We start from the raw sequence: 19,788 nt of genomic DNA, 5'->3' as shown, positions 1-19,788 counted from the left end.
TTTTTTTTTTTTTTTTTTGGTGCCGAGTGACTTGAACAAAATGAATAAAAGGTGATGTAATCTAATATCTGTTCCTGCACATTTGAAATGGTGATTCATAGCACACGGCCATAGTTTACAGCAGGGTTGCAAACGCACCTTGTGCTCTTACCCTCAGTTGTTTTCTTATAGACTATGATTTCCCCAGTGGCCAAACTCCTAGACAGAATATCAACAAGCACTAAGGATGGTGTCCTAGCCAAAAAGGTATAAGACTAGGTATTATGACCCATACAAGATACCACATCCCATGCTTACACCCAGAAAATACCTTCAGTCCTGGATTCATTTTGTCAACGTGTTACATTTGTATTCAGAATTCTATGTTCTTCTTATAACAATTCATATTGGAAAATAAATTGAAACCCATCCTTACTATGTCATAATATGGGTACTCCTGAATGAATCGTGAATAATGAGTGAGAAAGTTAGATGCACAAATATCAGAACCCCAAGACATGCTAACCAAGACTTTCACGCTCATCATTACTCAGGATTCATCCAGGACTATCCGTAATCATGTTAGCATCCACATTAATGTATAAGTGTTTAGAAACATATTATATTCTTATTTACAATAAGTGACTCAAATGACAATACATGATTCACCATTAATTTCTATTAGGCACAAAAATAATCTTAAACAATCCAAACAAACAGCAAATGCATCCAACAAATTTATAGAGTCACACACTTGATGTCGTCATTGCGTGCTATGAATATGGGACCAAATACTACACTTTTTACTACTTTAATACACAAGTGAATTTGTCCCAATGACTTTTGGTTCCCTAAAATGGAGGGACAGTCGAAAAAGTGCTATAATATCTAAAAGGTTCACCCAATATGGATGAAAATACCCTCAAATTGAAGCTGACAGTCTGGACTTTAACCTCAGTCATTGTATCCTTTTCACATCCAAAGTACTGGAGTAGAACCAAAACAACAAGTGTCACCGTCCCAATACCTATGGAGCTCACTGTATATGCCAATGAGGAATGAGGGGGACGATTAGGTGGCCATGATGGAAATGGGGCCAGGTTGAGAATTTATCCAGGACAATGGGGTTAAGACCCCTACTCTAGCAATAAGTGCCAAGTGGGTTTGACCACAGTGTTATAGGTCCACTGCAGCAGTTTCTCTCAATTATTTCTGGGTAACAAATGTGATTGTTTGAAATTGGCAACCTCTGGAACAATAGCTTTTCTAGTAGGACCATATCCATTAGGCCAGAACAGCATTCCACACTTTGCCTTCTCCTGTACTATACATACAAACACACAGGACAGGGCCAAGTGCGGAATACTGTCCTCTAGCCTAATGGATATGGATGTTACTGTTGCAGAGGTTAAGAAGCTATTTCTAAATCAAGAATTGTGCTAGGACTGTCTGGGAGTGGTCTGAGTGGGGAGGAGAAAACTAGCTATTATTGACAGAGAGGTTTGGAGCGTTCTTATTGGTTTATTAACTAATGTATATGTCACCAGGCCAAAACATCCCACCACAACAAGCTGAGATTTCACTCAGTGTTTTCAAACAGCTCTTACACTAAAAGGAAATTATCACAATATTATTTCAACCTCAGTGTGAAAAATATATATATAAAACCCAGAAAATTCACATTTTTGACTGCACTGGGCCTTTAACCAAGATTTTTTTTAAAGAAAGAAAAAAAGACAAGACAAGGTTCACTTATTGAGTGAGAGACTGCACTGAATCAGGTTGAAACCAGAGGCCCCAGCACTGTCCACCTCTCAGTCGTAGTGAACGCTTTTGAAGTTGAAGCGTTTCCTCTCTGTGAAACCTGTCATCTGGAGAGGAGGAGAGATGGTTTTATGTTTCAGAGCTGATAAAGTACTGGTTTCAAAATGGGAAAAACCAGAGCAGTGTTTCATGTTCATTATGGATACATAGACCATCACTTACTTGACTAGGGTCTCTGGTGAAGTATCTCTTCTCTACAACCTAAAATAAAAGACAAGTTATGTTTTTTTGTACATGCTCATGCACTCTTGTATAGAAAGAACAGTATCCAGTGCCTTCGGAAAGTATTCAGACCCCTTGGCTTTTCACATTATTAGGTTACAGCCTAATTCTAAAATTAATTAAATTGTTTCCCCCCCTCAATCTACACAGAATATCCCATAATGACAAAGCAAAAACAGGTTCAGAATATTTTGCAAAATTATTAAAAATAAAAAACAGAAATAGCACATTTACATAACTATTCATACCATTTACTCAGTACTTTGTTTTAGCACCTTTGTGGTAGATATTAATGCCTCGTCTTCTAGGGTATGACGCTACAAGCTTGGCACACCTGTATTTGGGGAGTTTGTCCCATTTTTCTTTGCAGATCCTCTCAAGCTCTGTCAGGCTGGATGGGGAGTGGAGCGTCGCTGCACAGCTACTTTCAGGTCTCCAGAGATGTTGTCCTGTCGGAAGGTGAAACTTCGCCCTAGTCCTGAGTGCTCTGGAGCAGGTTTTCATCAAGGATTCTCTGTACTTAGCACCATTCATCTTTGCCTCGATCCGGACTAGTCTCCCAGTCCCTGCATCTGAAAAACATCCCCACATCATGATGCTGCCATCACCATGCTTGACCGTAAAGATGGTGCCAGGTTTCCTCCAGACGGGATGCTTGGCATTCAGGCCAAAGAGTTCAATTTGGGTTTCATCAGACCAGAGAATCTTGTTTCTCATGGTCTGCGAGTCCTTTGTCATGTGCCTTTTACCGAGTGGCTTCCGTCTGGCCACTACCATAAAGGCCTGATTGTCCTTCTGGAAGGTTCTCCCATCTTCACAGAGGAACTCTGGAGCTCTGTCAGAGTGACCATTGGGTCACCTCCTTGACCAAGGCCCTTCTCCCCCGGTTGCTCAGTTTGGTCAGGTAGCCAGCTCTAAGCGTCTTGGTGGTTCCAAACTTCTTCCATTTAAGAATGGAGGACACAGTGTTCTTAGGGACCTTCAATGCTGCAGTCATTTTTGGTACCCTTCCCCAGATCTGTGCCTCGACACAATCCTGTCTCGGAGCTCTACGGAGAATTCCTTCAACCTCATGGCTTGATTTTATTATTTAGACAGGTGTTTGCCTTTCCAAATCATGTCCAATCAATTTAATTTACCACAGGTGGACTCCAATGTTATAGAAACATCTCAAGGATGATCAATGGAAACAGGATGCACCGGAGTTCAATTTTGAGTCTCATAGCAAAGGGTCTGAATATTTACGTAAATAAGGTATTTCTGGTTTTTATTTGTTATAAATTTACACAAATTTATAAAAACCTGTTTACTCTGTCATTACAGTCTATTGTGTAGATTTGAATTCATTTAATCCATTTTACAATAAGGCTGTAACGTAACAAAATGTGGAAAAAGTCAAGGGATCTGAATACTTTCTGAAGGCACTGTATTAAGGGGGTTAAAATATGTGAGAAGAAGCATCTGCTTCTGAACATTTCACCTTGTCAAAGAATCTGCTCAACTTCACAGCGTTGGACGTGCCTGCAGCAAAGTATCTTTGGTTGGTGCAATCCTGTCATGAGAATCGAGGAAAAAACATGACCTAAACCCCAAGCCTCAAGGCACTACCTGTAGCCTATTCAATAGCTGTTACGATATTAATGATGTGTGCCTACTGCCCATACATTGGGCTTTTATTGTTAGCAAAAGCACATTGCTGCAGCAAATAAGGTTCTTTTTGACCGAGTAATGGGTAGCTCAGAATCTATAGAGGCCTAGAAGGATAGTTGAGGTGAGGCTTCACCTACCAGGTTGATCTCCTCCGCATTGAAGTCTTCAGACAGGAAAGCTGTCCTGGTGAGAACATCATTCCTCTTGTTCTCTGGGATCTGGTCAAACTTGGTGCCGATCAGGAGCAAAGGCACAGAGCTGTCAGCAAACTGTTCTCTGTCATAATCACTGGAAGTATTCAGGCAAGACATTCAAGATAAGACTTTCAGGAAGTACATACACTTTCTCCAAGTGCCTATGCAGGATAGCAACTTCTATTTAACAAGATTTAAAATGTATTAAATTGAGGTAAGCTATTTGATTCCAGCAGTAGAAGATACTTGCCCATTTGAGACGATTACCCCCGTTGGGGAGGAGTCTTTGTTCAAGGCTTCTAGGGACCAGCGATACAGATTCTGGGAGGATTTCTTGTTCGTTAGGTCGTGAACTAACACAATACCTGTAAGGATACAATTATGTGTCATTACAGATCTATACAGGTTATCATTTTTCTCATGTGGTGACTGACAGAGCCAGTCAGTGCTGCAGCTTTACCATTGACAGAGTTGTAGAAAACGGCTCTGGTGCTTTTCAGACTGCTGGTACTGCCCACAGAGCCGCCAACATCCCATAATTCAATGTAATAGGTCTTCTCCTCTGGAGTGCCCTCCTTGTAGTCGTGGACCTGTAAAACCAACTCTTAGAATAACCTTAGAATGTGACTGAGTCAATGTGACTTAGAATGTGACTGAGTCAATTAATGGACTAAAGTAACAAAGAAAAAGCAACCAGAGTTGAGTTTGAGTTTATTCTTTAGAGGGGACAGTGCACATTAATCAACATTTCAGTAAAAGTGCCGGTTTAAGCCAGTTGGCTAATTTTCTACCGCAGTCCTTTCCTACCCGTACATCCACGGAGCAGCCTACAGTCCATGATGGATTTCCCAACACTTGGTTCTGACACAGCAGATGAACGAGTGAAGACTTCCCAACACCTGTCATGACAAAATAATTATAGCTAGTGAGACAAATCCAGTATTTTTTTCAAGCACATAGTTAAGTTCACTTCTCATATCTAGGTATATTTTTAAGTGCATCAAGGGAAGCCATCAGCAGAGATTAGAAAATAAGATTAGACTTAGGTTTTCTAAATAACTACTATATGTAGTTAGCAAACATTAGCTATATGTCTAGCTTAACCAGCTAACGTTAGTTACCACGGATAGGGACAAGGGGGACATTAATGTTTTAGATAAGCATTATATTTGACCAAACCATGTCGAAAGACAACATTTACAAAAGACAATACGATTAGTGAGACATAAATTAATAGGATACCAACCTGAATCACCCAAAACTAGCACCTTCACTCTGTCAAGAGACGCCATTTAATTTTTGTCCTGGAAGTAAACAGTCAAGTTCCAGCCCAAAGAATAACACTTGTTCTCTGATTGGTGTAGGAGAACAGTTTCCATTTATAACTATCCACATTTATAACAACAACATTGGAAATTGTGAACGTCAATCAAAATAGTGTTGCGTTGATTGGCTGTTAAAGTACAGCATGACGTACAGCCAATCGGAATAGAAAACATTTCCACGGCGAAAAATGTAGAGAAAAGTACGAAGCAGATCATCCACAAGCTTTCAAGTTATTGCAAGAGAACACATGCAATTGAGTGAGTGTCGGATTTTCTGTATTTCATACATGTGTTGTAGTTAAGCTAGCTAGCTCGTTTATTCTCACAGAGATCAATTGTATTGCGCTAACCCGTGATGTAGCTAACTGTAAACTGAGCTAGCTACTGTTAGCATAGTTGCTAGCTAGCCAGTTTGATTTCTATTCATTCCGTTTCCATTCGCGAGTATTAGCTAACAACAAAAAGTATCGTTTGCTAAATAATATTTTGGCTAACCATATAGGTTCTGCATTACAGCCGGTTCATCTCTCATTTAGATATGTTTGACTAACTGTTATGACTTACAAGCTAGCTAACCACATTTCCACCCCGTCCACGTTGGATGAACACATGTTTTTAACAAAGAGTTCCTTAGTTATATAGTAATCCTACTGATGGATGGTGATGTCTAAGTTTCAATACCAGATTGTATAAACAGTGCTCCTTTGTTGCAGATCCCACCACAGAGAAGGACCCCCTTGACCCCTTGCTGGGGTTTCTCCCCCTCAAGATCCTCTCCTTTCTGCCTGAAGTTTACACACCCTCCTATCCAACCACTCACAGACACTTTTCAGGCTATCTATTGTAGCCTTTACTTATTGCGTAAGCCACTCTCTCTACCAGTCTGCTACCCCATAGGACATCCATATAGAAGATGTCAGAGCCAGAATTATTAACAGAGGTCCCTGCTTCGCTGAAGCGCCTGGCCAAGCAGGTAGTGCGGGGCTTCTACGGGGTGGAGCATGCCCTGGCTCTGGATGTTCTTATCCGCAACCCCTGCGTCCGCGAGGAGGACATGCTGGAGCTGCTCAAGTTTGACCGAAAGCAGCTGCGCTCGGTGCTCAATACGCTCAAGGGCGACAAGTTCGTCAAGTGCCGCATGCGGGTGGAGACGGCTCCCGACGGCAAGACCACGCGTCACAACTACTACTTCATCAACTACCGCCTGCTGGTCAATGTGGTCAAGTACAAGCTGGATCACATGCGGCGGCGCATCGAGACGGATGAAAGGGACTCCACCAACCGGGCGTCGTTCCGCTGCCCCTGCTGCTTCAGCACCTTCACTGACCTGGAGGCCAATCAGCTGTTTGACCCCATGACAGGTGAGGAGAGAGAGGGTGGGTGGGGGGGGGGGAGTAGGCGGGATAATAGGGTTGAGGGAGGAGAGGAGGAAGTGAGAGAAAGAGGGAGAGTTTTGCAGAAGCATGAGACGTGTAGAGAGGCACTGGCGGACTTCCCATTAGGCAGAAGAGGCATTTGCCTCAGGCGTCACATCATCAAGGGGCTGCATGAGCTAGGCATAATATATAAACCTGCAGAAAACTTTAGTGATGCACTGATATGACGTTTTTGGCAGATATCCAATGTTTTTCTTGCCCCCCCCCAAAAAAATGATACAGATAATCGATATTTAACATTTTTGTGGCCTTTTAAGCATTCTAGTACAGTTAAATAGTTAACACAGACATGGACGCAGCGGTCTAAGACACTATAGTCCCTTGTTCGAATCCAGACTCTATCACATCTGGCCGTGATTCGGAGTCCCATAGGGCGGCGCACAATTGGCCCAGCGTCGTCTGGGTTTGAAGGCCGTCATTGTAAATAAGAATTTGTTCTTAACTGACTTGCCTAGTTAAATAAAGGTTACATACACACACACACACACACACACCACACTGACCCCAAAAATATTTTGTTGGCATTTACGTATGTCCCCATTACCAGTAAAACATAATTAAAACCTATTTATTTCACTTACTTGCTGTTTTGTTGTTAATTTCTTCAGTTGTTTCATTCTCAACCTGGATTTCTATGGAAAGCCGTTTGGGACTTTGCGTGTCAAAAAAGATACACTATTTGACGTGTCAAATATGCTTGTTGACCGATCAGGATCTGAATATGACTGCATGTCACATAATGATTTAATGCGTTCATACATTTTTTTAAATGTAGTTATTACACATTGATTACACAATCACTTGTATTTCATATGTCACAACTATTCATTGATACGTATGCTGTGATGCTGGTGAAGTTGTCTCGCACACCTACATTGCTGGTCATAAAAAAGGCTAGCTAGCTCATGGATGCAAACAATGTTCTTCCCCAAAAACATAGCAAAATGACAATCTGTTTCAGGAGCTGTAGTTAGCTAGCTAACCATATAGCTAGGTGTCATCCATCTAAACTAACCCTAATTTATAAGATGGTTCTTATTTCATTAATGGTGGTTGGACCCATCTATGTGAAGCTAGCTACAGTAGTGGACTTTGAAGTTGGCCTTCAAAATAAAAATATGGCATAATTCTAATGTTTGTATTCATTTGCATCATTGTAAATGACATACTTTTATTTTGAAGGCAAACCGCGAATTCCACTATTGTGCCTAATCCTTATTGTGGCTAGCTTCACAAAACATAACCCAGTTCGGTCGAGCCTCACTAGCATGATGAAGGTAGCTGGCAGCTTTTAACGTTAGCTTTGGGCAACGGGGTTAAGTATCTGGCTAGTTATTTATTTTCATGAACTGAAGTTCAATTTCAATAGGAGAACAATAATTGTCAACCTAGTTAATACTTACTCACAAGGACTCCTAAATCATTGCTAAGAATAATGAAAATGACTGCAGTTTCTACTAGTCAATGTTTTCAGGCTGGTTGTATTGCTGTTAGCTAGGTACCAAGCTAAAGCTAGCTACCCCAGAAGTTGCGGTCGAACAAATTATGCTTTATTACCAACGCGGTATTGGAAACACATTGTTCGTTGTCAGTGTTTGCTTGTTTGCAGACTTTTTTGTACAACTTTGACAGTGCAACTATCTTTTTTGACACGCAAAGACCCAAACGGCGTTCCAGCGAATTTATGTCATGAAGATATTACCAGTGACGCTATTACTGTGCAACTCCAGTAGGGCAACATCTGACAAATGGCGCACTTGGTAGTGTGTACCGGTGCTCGACCAGTCGGCGAAAGCCAACATCACCCATGACAGAGAACAGTTGATTGTCAAGGGCATTGAATTCCTTTATCTTGGCTTTAATGGATTCCTCCTTTGAGTTGTCTCGCTGAAATTTCAAATGACTGCTCGACTTATTGACTGCTCGATCCACACTGCAGACATTGTGGGGTAGTTTAGGGATGCTGTGTTGCACGTGTAGCACAAATTTTTACATGGCGTCATTACGTTATATAGGTATGCACATTTGCTTTGACATTGGTTTTTCACATCGGGCCGATACCGATGTTGGCATTTTTAGCTAATATCGTCCGATTCCGATATGTTCACCGATATTATCATGCATCCCTAGAAAACGTTATGCTGAAGTACTGAAATTCCCACAGAAGAATGTTGTTTCTTAAAATATATAAATATATATTACACACAGTACCAGTCAAAAGTACCAGGGCTTTTCTTTATTTGTACTATTTTCTACATTGTAGAATAATAGTGAAGACATCAAAACTGTGAAATAACATGTAGTAACCAAAAAAGTGTTAAAAAATCAAAATATATTTGATATTTGAGATTCTTCAAAGTAGCCACCCTTTGCCTTGATGAAAGCTTTGCCACACTCTTGAAATTCTCTCTACTAGCTTCATGAGGTACTCACCTTAAATGCATTTCAATGAACAGGTGTGCCTTGTTAAAAGTTAATTTCTGGAATTTATTTCAGCCAATCAGTTGTGTTGGGACAATGTAAGGGTGGTATACAGACGATAGCCCTATTTTTGTTAAAGAAGTCCATATTATGGCAAGAGCAGCTCAAATAAGCAGAAAGAAACAATAGTCCATCATTACTTTAAGACATGGTCAGTCGATCTGGAAAATTTCAGGAACCTTGAATGTTTCTTCAAGTGCAGTCGTAAAAACTATCAAATGCTATGCTGAAACTGGTTCTCATGAGGACCGCCACAGGAATAGAAGACCCAGAGAATAAGTTAGTTACCAGCCCCAGAAATTGCAGCCCAAATAAATGCTTCAGAGTTCAAGTAACAGACACATCTTAACATCAACTGTTCAGAGGGGACTGTGTGAATCAGGCCTTTGTGGTCGAATTGCTGCAAAGAAACCACTACTAAAGGACACCAATAAGAAGAAGACTTGCTTAGGCCAAGAAACACGAGCAATGGACATTAGACCGGTGGAAATCTGTCCTTCAGTCTGAGTCCAAATTTGAGATTTTTGGTTCCAACCGCCACATCGTTGTGAGATACAGAGTAGGTGAATGGATTATCTCCGCATGTGTGGTTCCCACCATGAAGCATGGAGGAGGTGGTGAGTGGGTGCTTTGCTGGTGACACTGTCTGTGATTTATTTAGAATTCAAGGCACACTTAACCAGCATGGCTACCACAGCATTCTGCAGCGATATGCCATCCCATCTTAGTGGGACGATAATCTTTTTTTTCAACAGGACAATGAGCCAACACGCCTCCAGGCTGTGTAAGGGCCATTTGACCAAGAAGGGGAGTGCTGGAGTGCTGCGTCAGATGACCTGGCCTCAACAATCACCCGACCTCAATGCAATTGAGATAGTTTGGGATACGTTGGACCACAAGGTGAAGGAAACAAGTGCTTATGTGACAATGTGCATCTAAGTGGTAGGTGTAGGAGTCAGGCGCAGGAGAGCAGGGAATGTCTGAGAAGCGTGTTTTTTTTAATAGAAAGTCCACCAACACAGGAATGGCACAATCAAAAGGAACAACGCCCTCGACCACAGAGAACCTGTGCAAACGCACGGAGGAACAAACAACGTTCCGACACTAATTAAACTTCAGAACCCGTGAAAACAAATAACGGGAATACCGAACCGAGCACCTCACAATAGAAGACTAGTCCCGCACAAACTAAGCAGACAACACACAGAAATTAACTCAAATGAAACCAGGTGTGAAAAAAAACGACAAAACAAACAGAACAGGAAAACGGGATCGGTGGCGGCTAGTAGCCCGGCGACGCCGACCGCCGCCCAAACAGGGAGAGTTACCCTCGGTAGAAGTCGTGACTGCTTAGCATATTTGTGAATTTTTACAAGACTGTTAGAAAAGCATTCCTCATGAAGCTGGTTGAAGCTGGGGGGGGGACAATGCAAATTGTACCGGTAGCCATTTGATTAGCTGTTTTGGAGTTTTATGGCTTGGGGGTAGAAGCTGTTAAGAATCCTTTTGGACCTAGACTTGGCGCTCTGGTACTGCTTGCCGTGCGGTAGCAGAGATAACAGTTTATGACCAGAGTGTCTGGAGTCTTTGGCAATTTTGCGGCCTTTTCTCTGATGCCTGATATAGAGGTACTCGATTGCAGGAAGCCAGGCCCCAGTGATATAATGAGCCGTATGCACTATTCTCTGTAGTAGAGGTCGACCGATTATGATTTTTCAACGCTGATACCGATTATTGGAGGACCAAAAAATCTGATACCGATTAATCTGCCAATTTTTTACAAATATTTTTTATTTGTAATAATGACAATTACAACAATACTGAATGAACACTTATTTTAACTTAATATAATAAATCAATAAAATCAATTTAGCCTCAAATAAATAATGAAACACGTTCAATTTGGTTTAAATAATGCAAAAACAAAGTGTTGGAGAAGAAAGTAAAAGTGCAATATGTGCCATGTAAGAAAGCTAACGTTTCAGTTCCTTGCTCAGAACATGAGAACATATGAAAGTTGGTGGTTCCTTTTAACATAAGTCTTCAATATTCCCAGGTAAGAAGTTTTAGGTTGTAGTATTTATAGGAATTATAGGACTATTTCTCTCTATACCATTTGTATTTCACATACCTCTGACTATTGGATGTTCTTATAGGCACTTTAGTATTGCCAGTGTAACAGTATAGCTTCCATCCCTCTCCTCGCCCCTACCTGGGCTCGAAGCTGCGTTACCCATGCAGAGCAAGGGGAATAACTACTCCAAGTCTCAGAGCGAGTGACGTTTGAAACGCTATTAGCGCGCACCCCGCTAACTAGCTAGCAATTTCACATCGGTTACACCAGCCAAATCTCGGGAGTTGATGGGCTTGATGTCAAAAACAGGGCAATGCTTGAAGCACAGGGAAGAGCTGCTAGCAAAATGCACGAAAGTGCTGTTTGAATGAATGCTTACGAGCCTGCTGCTGCCTACCAGCGCTCAGTCAGACTGCTCTATCAAATCATAGACTTAATTATAACATAATAACACGCAAAAATATGAGCGTTAGGTCATTAATATGGTCAAATTGGAAACTATCATCTCGAAAACAAGACGTTTATTCTTTCAGTGAAATACAGAACCGTTCTGTATGTTCTAACGGATGGCATCCATAAGTCTAAATATTCCTGTTACATTGCACAACCTTCAATGTTATGTCATAATTACGTAAAATTCTGGCAAATTAGTTAGCAACGAGCCAGGCGGCCCAAACTGTTGCATATACCCTGACTCTGCGTGAAATGAACGCAAGAGAAGTGACATAATTTCACCTGGTTAATATTGCCTACTAACCTGGATTTCTTTTAGCTAAATATGCAGGTTTAAAAATATATACTTCTGTGTATTGATTTTAAGAAAGGCATTGATGTTTATGGTTAGGTACACATTGGAGCAAGGACAGTACTTTTTCGCGAATATGCACCGCATCGATTGTATGCAACGCAGGACACGTTAGATAAACTATTAATATCATCAACCGTGTAGTTAACTAGTGATTATGATTGATTGGCCTCCTGGGTGGTGCAGTGGTTAAGGGCGCTGTACTGCAGCGCCAGCTGTGCCATCTGGGACTCTGGGTTCGCGCCCAGGCTCTGTCGTAACCGGCCGCAACCGGGAGGTCCGTGGGGCGACGCACAATTGGCCTAGCGTTGTCCGGGTTAGAGAGGGCTTGGCTGGTAGGGATATCCTTGTCTCATCGCGCACCAGCGACTCCTGTGGCGGGCCGGGAGCAGTGCGCGCCAACCAAGGTTGCCAGGTGCACAGTGTTTCCTCCGACACATTGTTGCGGCTGGCTTCCGGGTTGGATGCGCACTGTGTTAAGAAGCAGTGCGGCTTGGTTGGGTTGTGTTTCGGATGACGCATGACTTTCAACCTTTGTCTCTCCCGAGCCCGAGTTGTAGCGATGAGACAAGATAGTAGCGATGAGACTACAACAATTGGATACCACGAAATTGGGGAGAAAAAGGGCAAAAAAAAGAAAAAAAAAGGTTATGCGATTGTTTTTTATAAGATAAGTTTAATGCTAGCTAGCAATTTACTTTGGCTTACTGCAGTCGCGTAACAGGCAGGCTCCTCGTGGAGTGCAATGAGAGGCAGGTGGTTAGAGCGTTGGGCTAGTTAACCGTAAAATTGAATCCCCGAGCTGACAACGTTCTGCCCCTGAACAAGGCAGTTAACCCACCGTTCCTAGGCCGTCATTGAAAAGGTGTTACATTATTATTATTTTTTAATCTGCCAAATCGTTTTTAAAAAAAATACAGATTTCTGATTGTTAGGAAAACTTGAAATCAGCCCTAATTAATTGGCCATTCCGATTAATCGGTCGACCTCTACTCTGTAGTGCCTTGCGGTCGGAGGCCGAGCAGTTGCCGTACCAGGCGGTGATGCAACCAGGATGCTCTCGGTGGTACAGCTGTAAAACCTTTTGAGGATCTGAGGACCCATGCCAAATCTTTTCAGTCTCCTGAGGGGGAATAGGCTTTGTCGTGTTCGGTCCTCCTTTTCCTGTAGTCCACAATCATCTCCTTTGTCTTGATCACATTGAGGGAGAGGTTGTTGTCCTTGTACCACATGGTCAGGTCTTTGACCACCTCCCTATAGGCTGTCTCATCGTTGGTCATCCCAGATGAGGGAAAAACACAGTTTCAATGCGTAGTACATGTAATCGCTAGGTGTTACACAGGATTTAGATAGTTAAAATGATGTGTAACTTGACTTGTTGTGTTACTTACTTGTACTTAAAGTGTGCTTTATACCCATCCTGACAACCTGGCCCTCCTTTTAAAGATTCTGGAAGTTTCACTTCATTTCAGTACCTTATTGTGAAATGAAACTTCCGGAAGCTTTAAAACGAGGACCAGGTTGTCATGATGGGTAATGTACTATTTAAGCCCACATTTAGTTACAAGTAAGTACCCCTCAAGATATACTTAATTTTAATGAGCTAAATCCTGTGTAACAACTAGTTATTACATTGTACTAGGCAACAATTACATGTACTATGCTTTGAAAGTGTATTTTTCCACATCTGGTATGCCACCCATATTAGATCCCAGTCAGTGAGGTTGAGCTACAGATCTTTTTTTTTTTACCAGCTCAACCAAGTTAACCCAAATGGTACACTATTTTATTTTGGGGGCCATTGCTAGCAACATCACTGAGTGGAGACATAGTTTGAACAGTGCACATTCGAGGGTAAGTAATTAGAGCCTATTTAGCATAGACACCCAGCATATCCACGAGGGATCACAACCTTTTGTGACAGCTGTAACTGTATGCAGCTGAGTAGAAGCAAAACACTAAGGTGGTGAATTTAGTGGAAACATGCCCATTTGTAAACAGCATGGTAACAAGCATTAATTGTTATACCTCTGTAATTACATACTTCAATTACGACCAGTTACAGTTAACTAAAATACTTGTTAGTGTAATCGCATGAATTTGCCATGAACTTCTCCAGGCTTTCCCGTATTAGGGATGCCTGGTTTTTGATGAAGCTAGCTTGGAGGGGGTTCTCACACTGGGCTCTGCCTGGGGCCTTCAAATCACTAAATCTGCCCCTGCAGAGAGGGGGGTTGGGGAGAGGGGGAGATATTTTGGCAGTTATAGCTGCAATATGTAACTTTTTAGGCGATCTGACCAAATTCACATAGAAATATCTGTCATTCTCATTGAAAGCAAGTCTATGTGGTATATCTGTTCTATGTGCTCTATTTCTATACCTCGCAAAAACTAAATTTAAGAAGGCATCTTTTGCTTTCATTTTTGTATACCAGCTTCAAACAGCTGAAATACAATTGTTTTGGTTAGATGGTACAATGATTCTATACACTATACATGCTTGTTTTGTAACAAACTAAAAATAGGCAAACTTAGATTTTTATCAACCAGGAAATGGCGGAGCAATTCATGCATAGTGCACCAACCTTCCAGGCTTTTCTTCTGCTGATCGGTGTATTCCATTGTCCCCAATATTAATTTTAGGGACATGTGGTCATTTATGGGTTCTTCCACTAGATGGCAGTAAATGCTAATCAAATGTGGATATTCTGGCTCCACGCTCAGTTTGCACTCCATGCACCACTGTCTGTCTGGGCCTTCTCTAGAGTTGGACCTCTACACAGCATGTAATCCAGTATGTTCTTCTCAGGGTTCTAGACTAACTTCGAACTCTAACCCCTTTTCAGTTGATGACATCAATTTTTGGTGACCTGACCAAAATGTGCCTGCATTCCATACAGAACTAGGCGGTCTGAGCAAGTATCCTATAGTCTATAATGACCTATCCTCCATACACAAATAATTACATTTTAACTTGATAATATTATTTACATGGATTGTTTGGAGGGAAAAAATTCAACCTTTTGCCGAAAGGGAAAGGGAAAGGGGTTGTTCTTGTTAGCTATGTTCTATAGTTGTAAGGACCTGTAATCTGTTATCTTTTGGTAAATTGTGTTTTTCCAGGTTTCTTAGTTTATCTTTTTTTTTTCTTCAGGTTTTCATGCTCAAAATCAAACTTTTAAAAATATTTTTTTCTATAAAATAAATTGGATGTATGTACACAACAATTCTTAAACCACGCCAGTAGACCACTTTTGAGGCCTGGGAACAAAAGCAACCAAAGAAAGAGAAGATAATATATGCGCGAGACGCATGCGCATGTTTACATGGTTCTGCGCATGCTTCAGGTGATAGGAATCTGAACGCACTACCAGAGCTTTGAAAAGTTGATGTAATTCTACTTTCCTGTGGATATGTCTCACATTCCTACTGCCAAAAGGACCAACCACATGGACAGCCGGTAAAGTATGTTAAAATATCATTTTATTCAACCTTCTGGCTTGTAGAGGATACTGTCCTGATTTAAACACTCATTTCTGCCCGATGTAGACTTTGTGTTTCCAGGCAAAGGAGAAGGCAACTCAATTCTGCCACGAGTCAATGTTTGTCGGAGTGGATTGTCAGTGGACTGGAACAAAATTATAATAATTTGTTCACTGCAAATAACAACTAAGCCAAGAAATACATTTGTATTTGAAAATAACAATGATTTCTTACCTTGATTACATTGAGACACGATCACGTCTCTTTTTTTTATTCGTGGGAATACTTGGGATCAGATTTCCTAAATTAAATTCATTTTTAGCTTATATTCCTGGTAATTTCAGTCTTTTCTGACCAAAAATTAAAAACTCCCCTCTGTCTTCTCCCTACGTACGCTGTGTAATAGGCTACCCGTACGGGGGGGGAAAAACACATTTTACATGTCAAATCAAATTTTTAAAAATGTGATTTTTCACATGTGGATAATTTTCACGAGATTGCATCCCTGCAAACAAAAATGAGTCGTAAGGATGTCCCCGTCAGTCAGTGTTTTCAACTTACATGTTAGAAAAATACTTTGACATACATGACTACATTGTGCATGTTAATTTATTATTCAACATGTCCTGACCTGGGATCTGAACTCACAACCTCGTGGTTCATTGCATTCCGATCATCCCGCTACGCCATCACGTCTGTGTCAGTAACTGATTTAATCTGTATTCCTATGCTTTGGACTTCAAAGTAAATCTCAGCTTTGTTAAAAATACACTTGAGAAAATGGATTATCGTGATTCGTGAGTAACATTTAGGACTGTGGCTGTCATGACATATTGTCAGCCGGTTATTGTCATACAAATGACTGCCTGTCTTACAGTAATTGACAGCTAATTAACAAACACGTTTAGCATCTCCTGGCTTCCTCGCATACAAGCCGCATCGAAGCCTCTGACGGCTTTGGAAAACATCTGCAATTAATCCCATTTATTTTAGGCAGGTTTAAAGAAACATGATGTATAGAGAAACTGTATTTCAGAAGAACACTACGAGTTGGTCTACTGTATGTTATCTGGTTGTGCGCCATTCTGTAGGTTTGTTAATTTAACAGACGAGCTGTGCTTATAGGTACTGTACCATTTATTTTGTGTTATATGATTTTATAGTAAGAACAATACAATAGAACTTAGCTGAATAAAATATCATTGGTTATGTTGAGTATAAAAGTTTTGAAACGGGTCCTATATGCTAGATTTTGAGTTATTTGTCCATTTTAGTTGTGAATGATTCAAACCTTAGAATGTCCTAGAAATCAAAACATATGTGGGTTGCATGATGTGACTATAGGCTATCAGTAAAAAAGCTTGCGCTCTGCTCCTTGCCTCAGGCTGCATCTGCTGTTCTCTCATTATGTGATGATATTTTTACCCATCAGACTATTCTCAATTCAATCTTGTCTTTACTAATATGTCAAATTATACTGAACAAAAATATAAACGTGACATGTCAAAGATTTTACTGAGTTACAGTTCGTATAAGAAAATCAGTAAATGTAAATATGTTAATTAGGCCCTAATTTCACATTGTGCATCCATGGGTGGGCATGGGGCCACCCACTGGGGATCCAGGTCCAGCCAATCAGAATTAGCCCCCTCCCCCAAAAGGGCTTTATTAGATGATCCCGCAGGTGAAGGCGGATGTGGAGGTCCTGGGCTGGCCTGGTTACTTGCACATTGTTTGCGGTTGTGAGGTTGGACATACAGCCACATTTTCTAAGACGACATTGGAGGCAGCTTATGGTAGAGAAATTAACATTCAATTATCTGGAAACGTCTCTGGTGGACATTCCTGCAGTCAGTATGCCAATCGCACACTACCTCAACTTGAGACATCTGTGGCATTGTGCTGTGTGCCAAAACTGCACATTTTAGTAGCCTTTTATTGTCCCCAGCAAAAGGTGCACCTGTGAAATGATCATGCTTTTTAATCAGCTTTTTGATATGCCACACCTGTCAGGTGGATGGATTATCTGTGCAAATGACAAATGCTCACTAATAGGGATGTAAAGAAATTTGTACACAACATTTTAGAGAAATTAGCTTTTTGTGTGTAAAGTTCAGCGATTTTGGTATAAAAAAAAAAAGCTAATGAAATATGGGACCAACACTTTACATGTTGTGTTTTTATATTATTGTTCAGTGTAGTTTCCCGTTATCAAATGGGCAGGAACAGGGGCAGAGGGATAACGACATGTCATCCATATTCACTCGAATAGCAAATTAAGGTTGCATTTCACTCATGCCAGGTAGGCTACTCCGATTATTTCACTTCACACATCAACCACTGTTTGAGGAGCATGCAGTCTCTCGCTGCGCGACATGTCATATTTCACCTAAACTCTATGCCATGGGCTCTCTAACCCTGTTTCTGCAGCTACCCAATGCTTAATTTGGGAAACCAAGTGAAATCTGTTCGGGAACATCGATGGTAACATGTTTTCACAAAGAAACATATTTAATTAAACTGTTGCCAACCCCTATCTTTGCTCGCTCGAGAAAGGAATGAAGGAGAGAGAGGAGATGGAAACACACAGTGGTGAGATATTCTGTAGCTATAGGTAATGTCAGCCTATTAATTATGAAAATAAAAAAAATCCCTTTTACTAGACTATTCAAATACAAATTAACTATAATTGTAGGATGCCCTGCACAATCTATGAACCAACAGCATCGCCTAGACCTATATCGTTCTCTCCTAGACTCATGGATAAAAAGTTTAGAGCAGTAGCATGAGGTAACCAGTCTATCCAGTATGCATAGAAATACAGTCCACACTAAAAGGTGATTACTAGAATTTGATTAATTTTAGAGTGTAGGCTAGACCAGGTGTCGCCAACCTTTTCTGAGTCAAGATCACTTTCTGAGTCCTACTCTTATCTATTTGTTTTTTTTTTACATTTAAAAAAATGTAACTAGGCAAGTCGGTTAAATAACAAATTCTTATTTACAATGACGGCCTACCGGGGAACAGAGGGTTAACTGCCTTATTCGGGGCCAGAACGACAGATTTGTTCCTTGTCAGCTCGGGGATTCAATCCAGAAACCTTTCGGTTACTGGCCCAACGCTCTAACCACTAGGCTACCTGCCACTTTAATAACTCTGCCCACATGTATCTATTACCTCGACTAACCTGTACCCCCGCGCATTGACCCCGTACCGGTACCCCCTGTATATAGCCTCGCTATTGTTATTTTACTGCTTCTCTTGAATTATTTGTTACTTTATTTATATTATTTGTAGGTATTTTTCTTAACTGCATTGTTGGTTAAGGGCATGTAGAGTAAGCATTTCACTGTAAGGTCTACCTACACCTGTTGTATTAAGCATTTCACTGTAAGGTCTACCTACACCTGTTGTATTCAGCATTTCACTGTAAGGTCTACCTACACCTGTTGTATTCAGCATTTCACTGTAAGGTCTACCTACACCTGTTGTATTCAGCATTTCACTGTAAGGTCTACCTACACCTGTTGTATTCAGCATTTCACTGTAAGGTCTACCTACACCTGTTGTATTCAGCATTTCACTGTAAGGTCTACCTACACCTGTTGTATTCAGCATTTCACTGTAAGGTCTACCTACACCTGTTGTATTCAGCATTTCACTGTAAGGTCTACCTACACCTGTTGTATTAAGCATTTCACTGTAAGGTCTACCTACACCTGTTGTATCTGGCGCATGTGACATAACATTTGATTTGATTTTGATTTGATCAACTTTGCTGTGCGCTCTAGGCTTATTCTTTTGTTTTTACATTCTATGGCTCGAGGAAACTGTTCAGACACGGTGATCTGAGCTATCTGATTGGTCAGCGGTAGGCCTATAGGTGCACTTGATTAGCTATTTGGTCCTGCCTGGTATGCGGCGTTCTACTTTCCGATACATGAAATGGTTCAAAATGGGAACAATTTGCCTTCCCGGCGCTAGGCCTGCTGAATCAAGTGCACCTACTGCCAACAGCGTTAAACCCCCAAAAATCGGAAAGCAAGGATTTATTGTTGTTGTTTTTTTAAATGTTTGGTGATCGACAAGTTGGTGCGTAATATGCAGTAGGGTATGTACTGGGGGTGCTTCAAGAATTCTGGGAAGTTTAGACCTTTTTTTTCCCCACTTTGAATAGTTTTTCTACCAACAAATCTTCCTGTTCCGAGTTGTGTAGGAACAGGAAGGGCACAATCATTATTTTAATTCATTTTTTCCCATTTCTTTTTCAAGCTTGGGCTCAAATACAGTGCCTTCAGAAAGTGTTCATCCCTGG

At 41.0% G+C, this 19,788-nt stretch overlaps 2 protein-coding genes across 3 annotated transcripts in view; one reads left to right on the top strand and one right to left on the bottom strand.

Annotated features, from left to right (window-relative positions):
* Positions 1 to 323: 323 nt before the first annotated feature.
* On the bottom strand, positions 324 to 6,000 carry rabl3 (RAB, member of RAS oncogene family-like 3). Of its 2 annotated transcripts, XM_021579002.2 has the most exons (9): positions 5,876 to 6,000; positions 5,116 to 5,173; positions 4,677 to 4,768; positions 4,330 to 4,459; positions 4,120 to 4,234; positions 3,813 to 3,963; positions 3,506 to 3,577; positions 1,966 to 2,004; positions 324 to 1,850 (listed from the first exon to the last, which is right to left on the bottom strand). In XM_021579002.2, exons 2-9 carry the CDS (start codon positions 5,159 to 5,161, stop codon positions 1,794 to 1,796), a joined length of 702 nt encoding a protein of 233 aa, XP_021434677.1. In that variant the 5' UTR covers positions 5,162 to 5,173; positions 5,876 to 6,000; the 3' UTR covers positions 324 to 1,793. The 2 variants fall into 2 exon arrangements, with proteins under 2 accessions (XP_021434677.1, XP_021434678.1); XM_021579003.2 differs by lacking the exon at positions 5,876 to 6,000 and having other exon boundaries at positions 4,683 to 4,768; positions 5,116 to 5,303.
* Positions 6,001 to 6,049: 49 nt separating this feature from the next.
* The window catches only part of gtf2e1 (general transcription factor IIE, polypeptide 1, alpha), a 45,598-nt gene continuing 31,859 nt past the window's right edge, over positions 6,050 to 19,788 (top strand). The window contains exon 1 of the mRNA XM_036958795.1: positions 6,050 to 6,555. Coding sequence (XP_036814690.1) covers positions 6,108 to 6,555 — 448 coding nt within the window. The 5' untranslated portion in view covers positions 6,050 to 6,107. The remainder of the gene's footprint in view (positions 6,556 to 19,788) is intronic.

This window comes from Oncorhynchus mykiss, chromosome 22 (genome assembly GCF_013265735.2).
Source record: "Oncorhynchus mykiss isolate Arlee chromosome 22, USDA_OmykA_1.1, whole genome shotgun sequence".
Lineage (NCBI taxonomy): Eukaryota > Metazoa > Chordata > Actinopteri > Salmoniformes > Salmonidae > Oncorhynchus > Oncorhynchus mykiss.
This window is presented reverse-complemented; position numbering and strand designations above follow the sequence as displayed.

What these genes read in the sequence shown, in the direction of transcription:
- rabl3 (XM_021579002.2), bottom strand. Translation starts at nt 5,161, where the DNA reads ATGGCGTCTCTTGACAGAGTGAAGGTGCTAGTTTTGGGTGATTCAG. An exon ending in GCTAGTTTTGGGTGATTCAG is followed by an intron (nt 4,769 to 5,115) that starts GTTGGTATCCTA and finishes TTGTCATGACAG; the next exon opens with GTGTTGGGAAGTCTTCACTC. An exon ending in GCTGCTCCGTGGATGTACGG is followed by an intron (nt 4,460 to 4,676) that starts GTAGGAAAGGAC and finishes TTGGTTTTACAG; the next exon opens with GTCCACGACTACAAGGAGGG.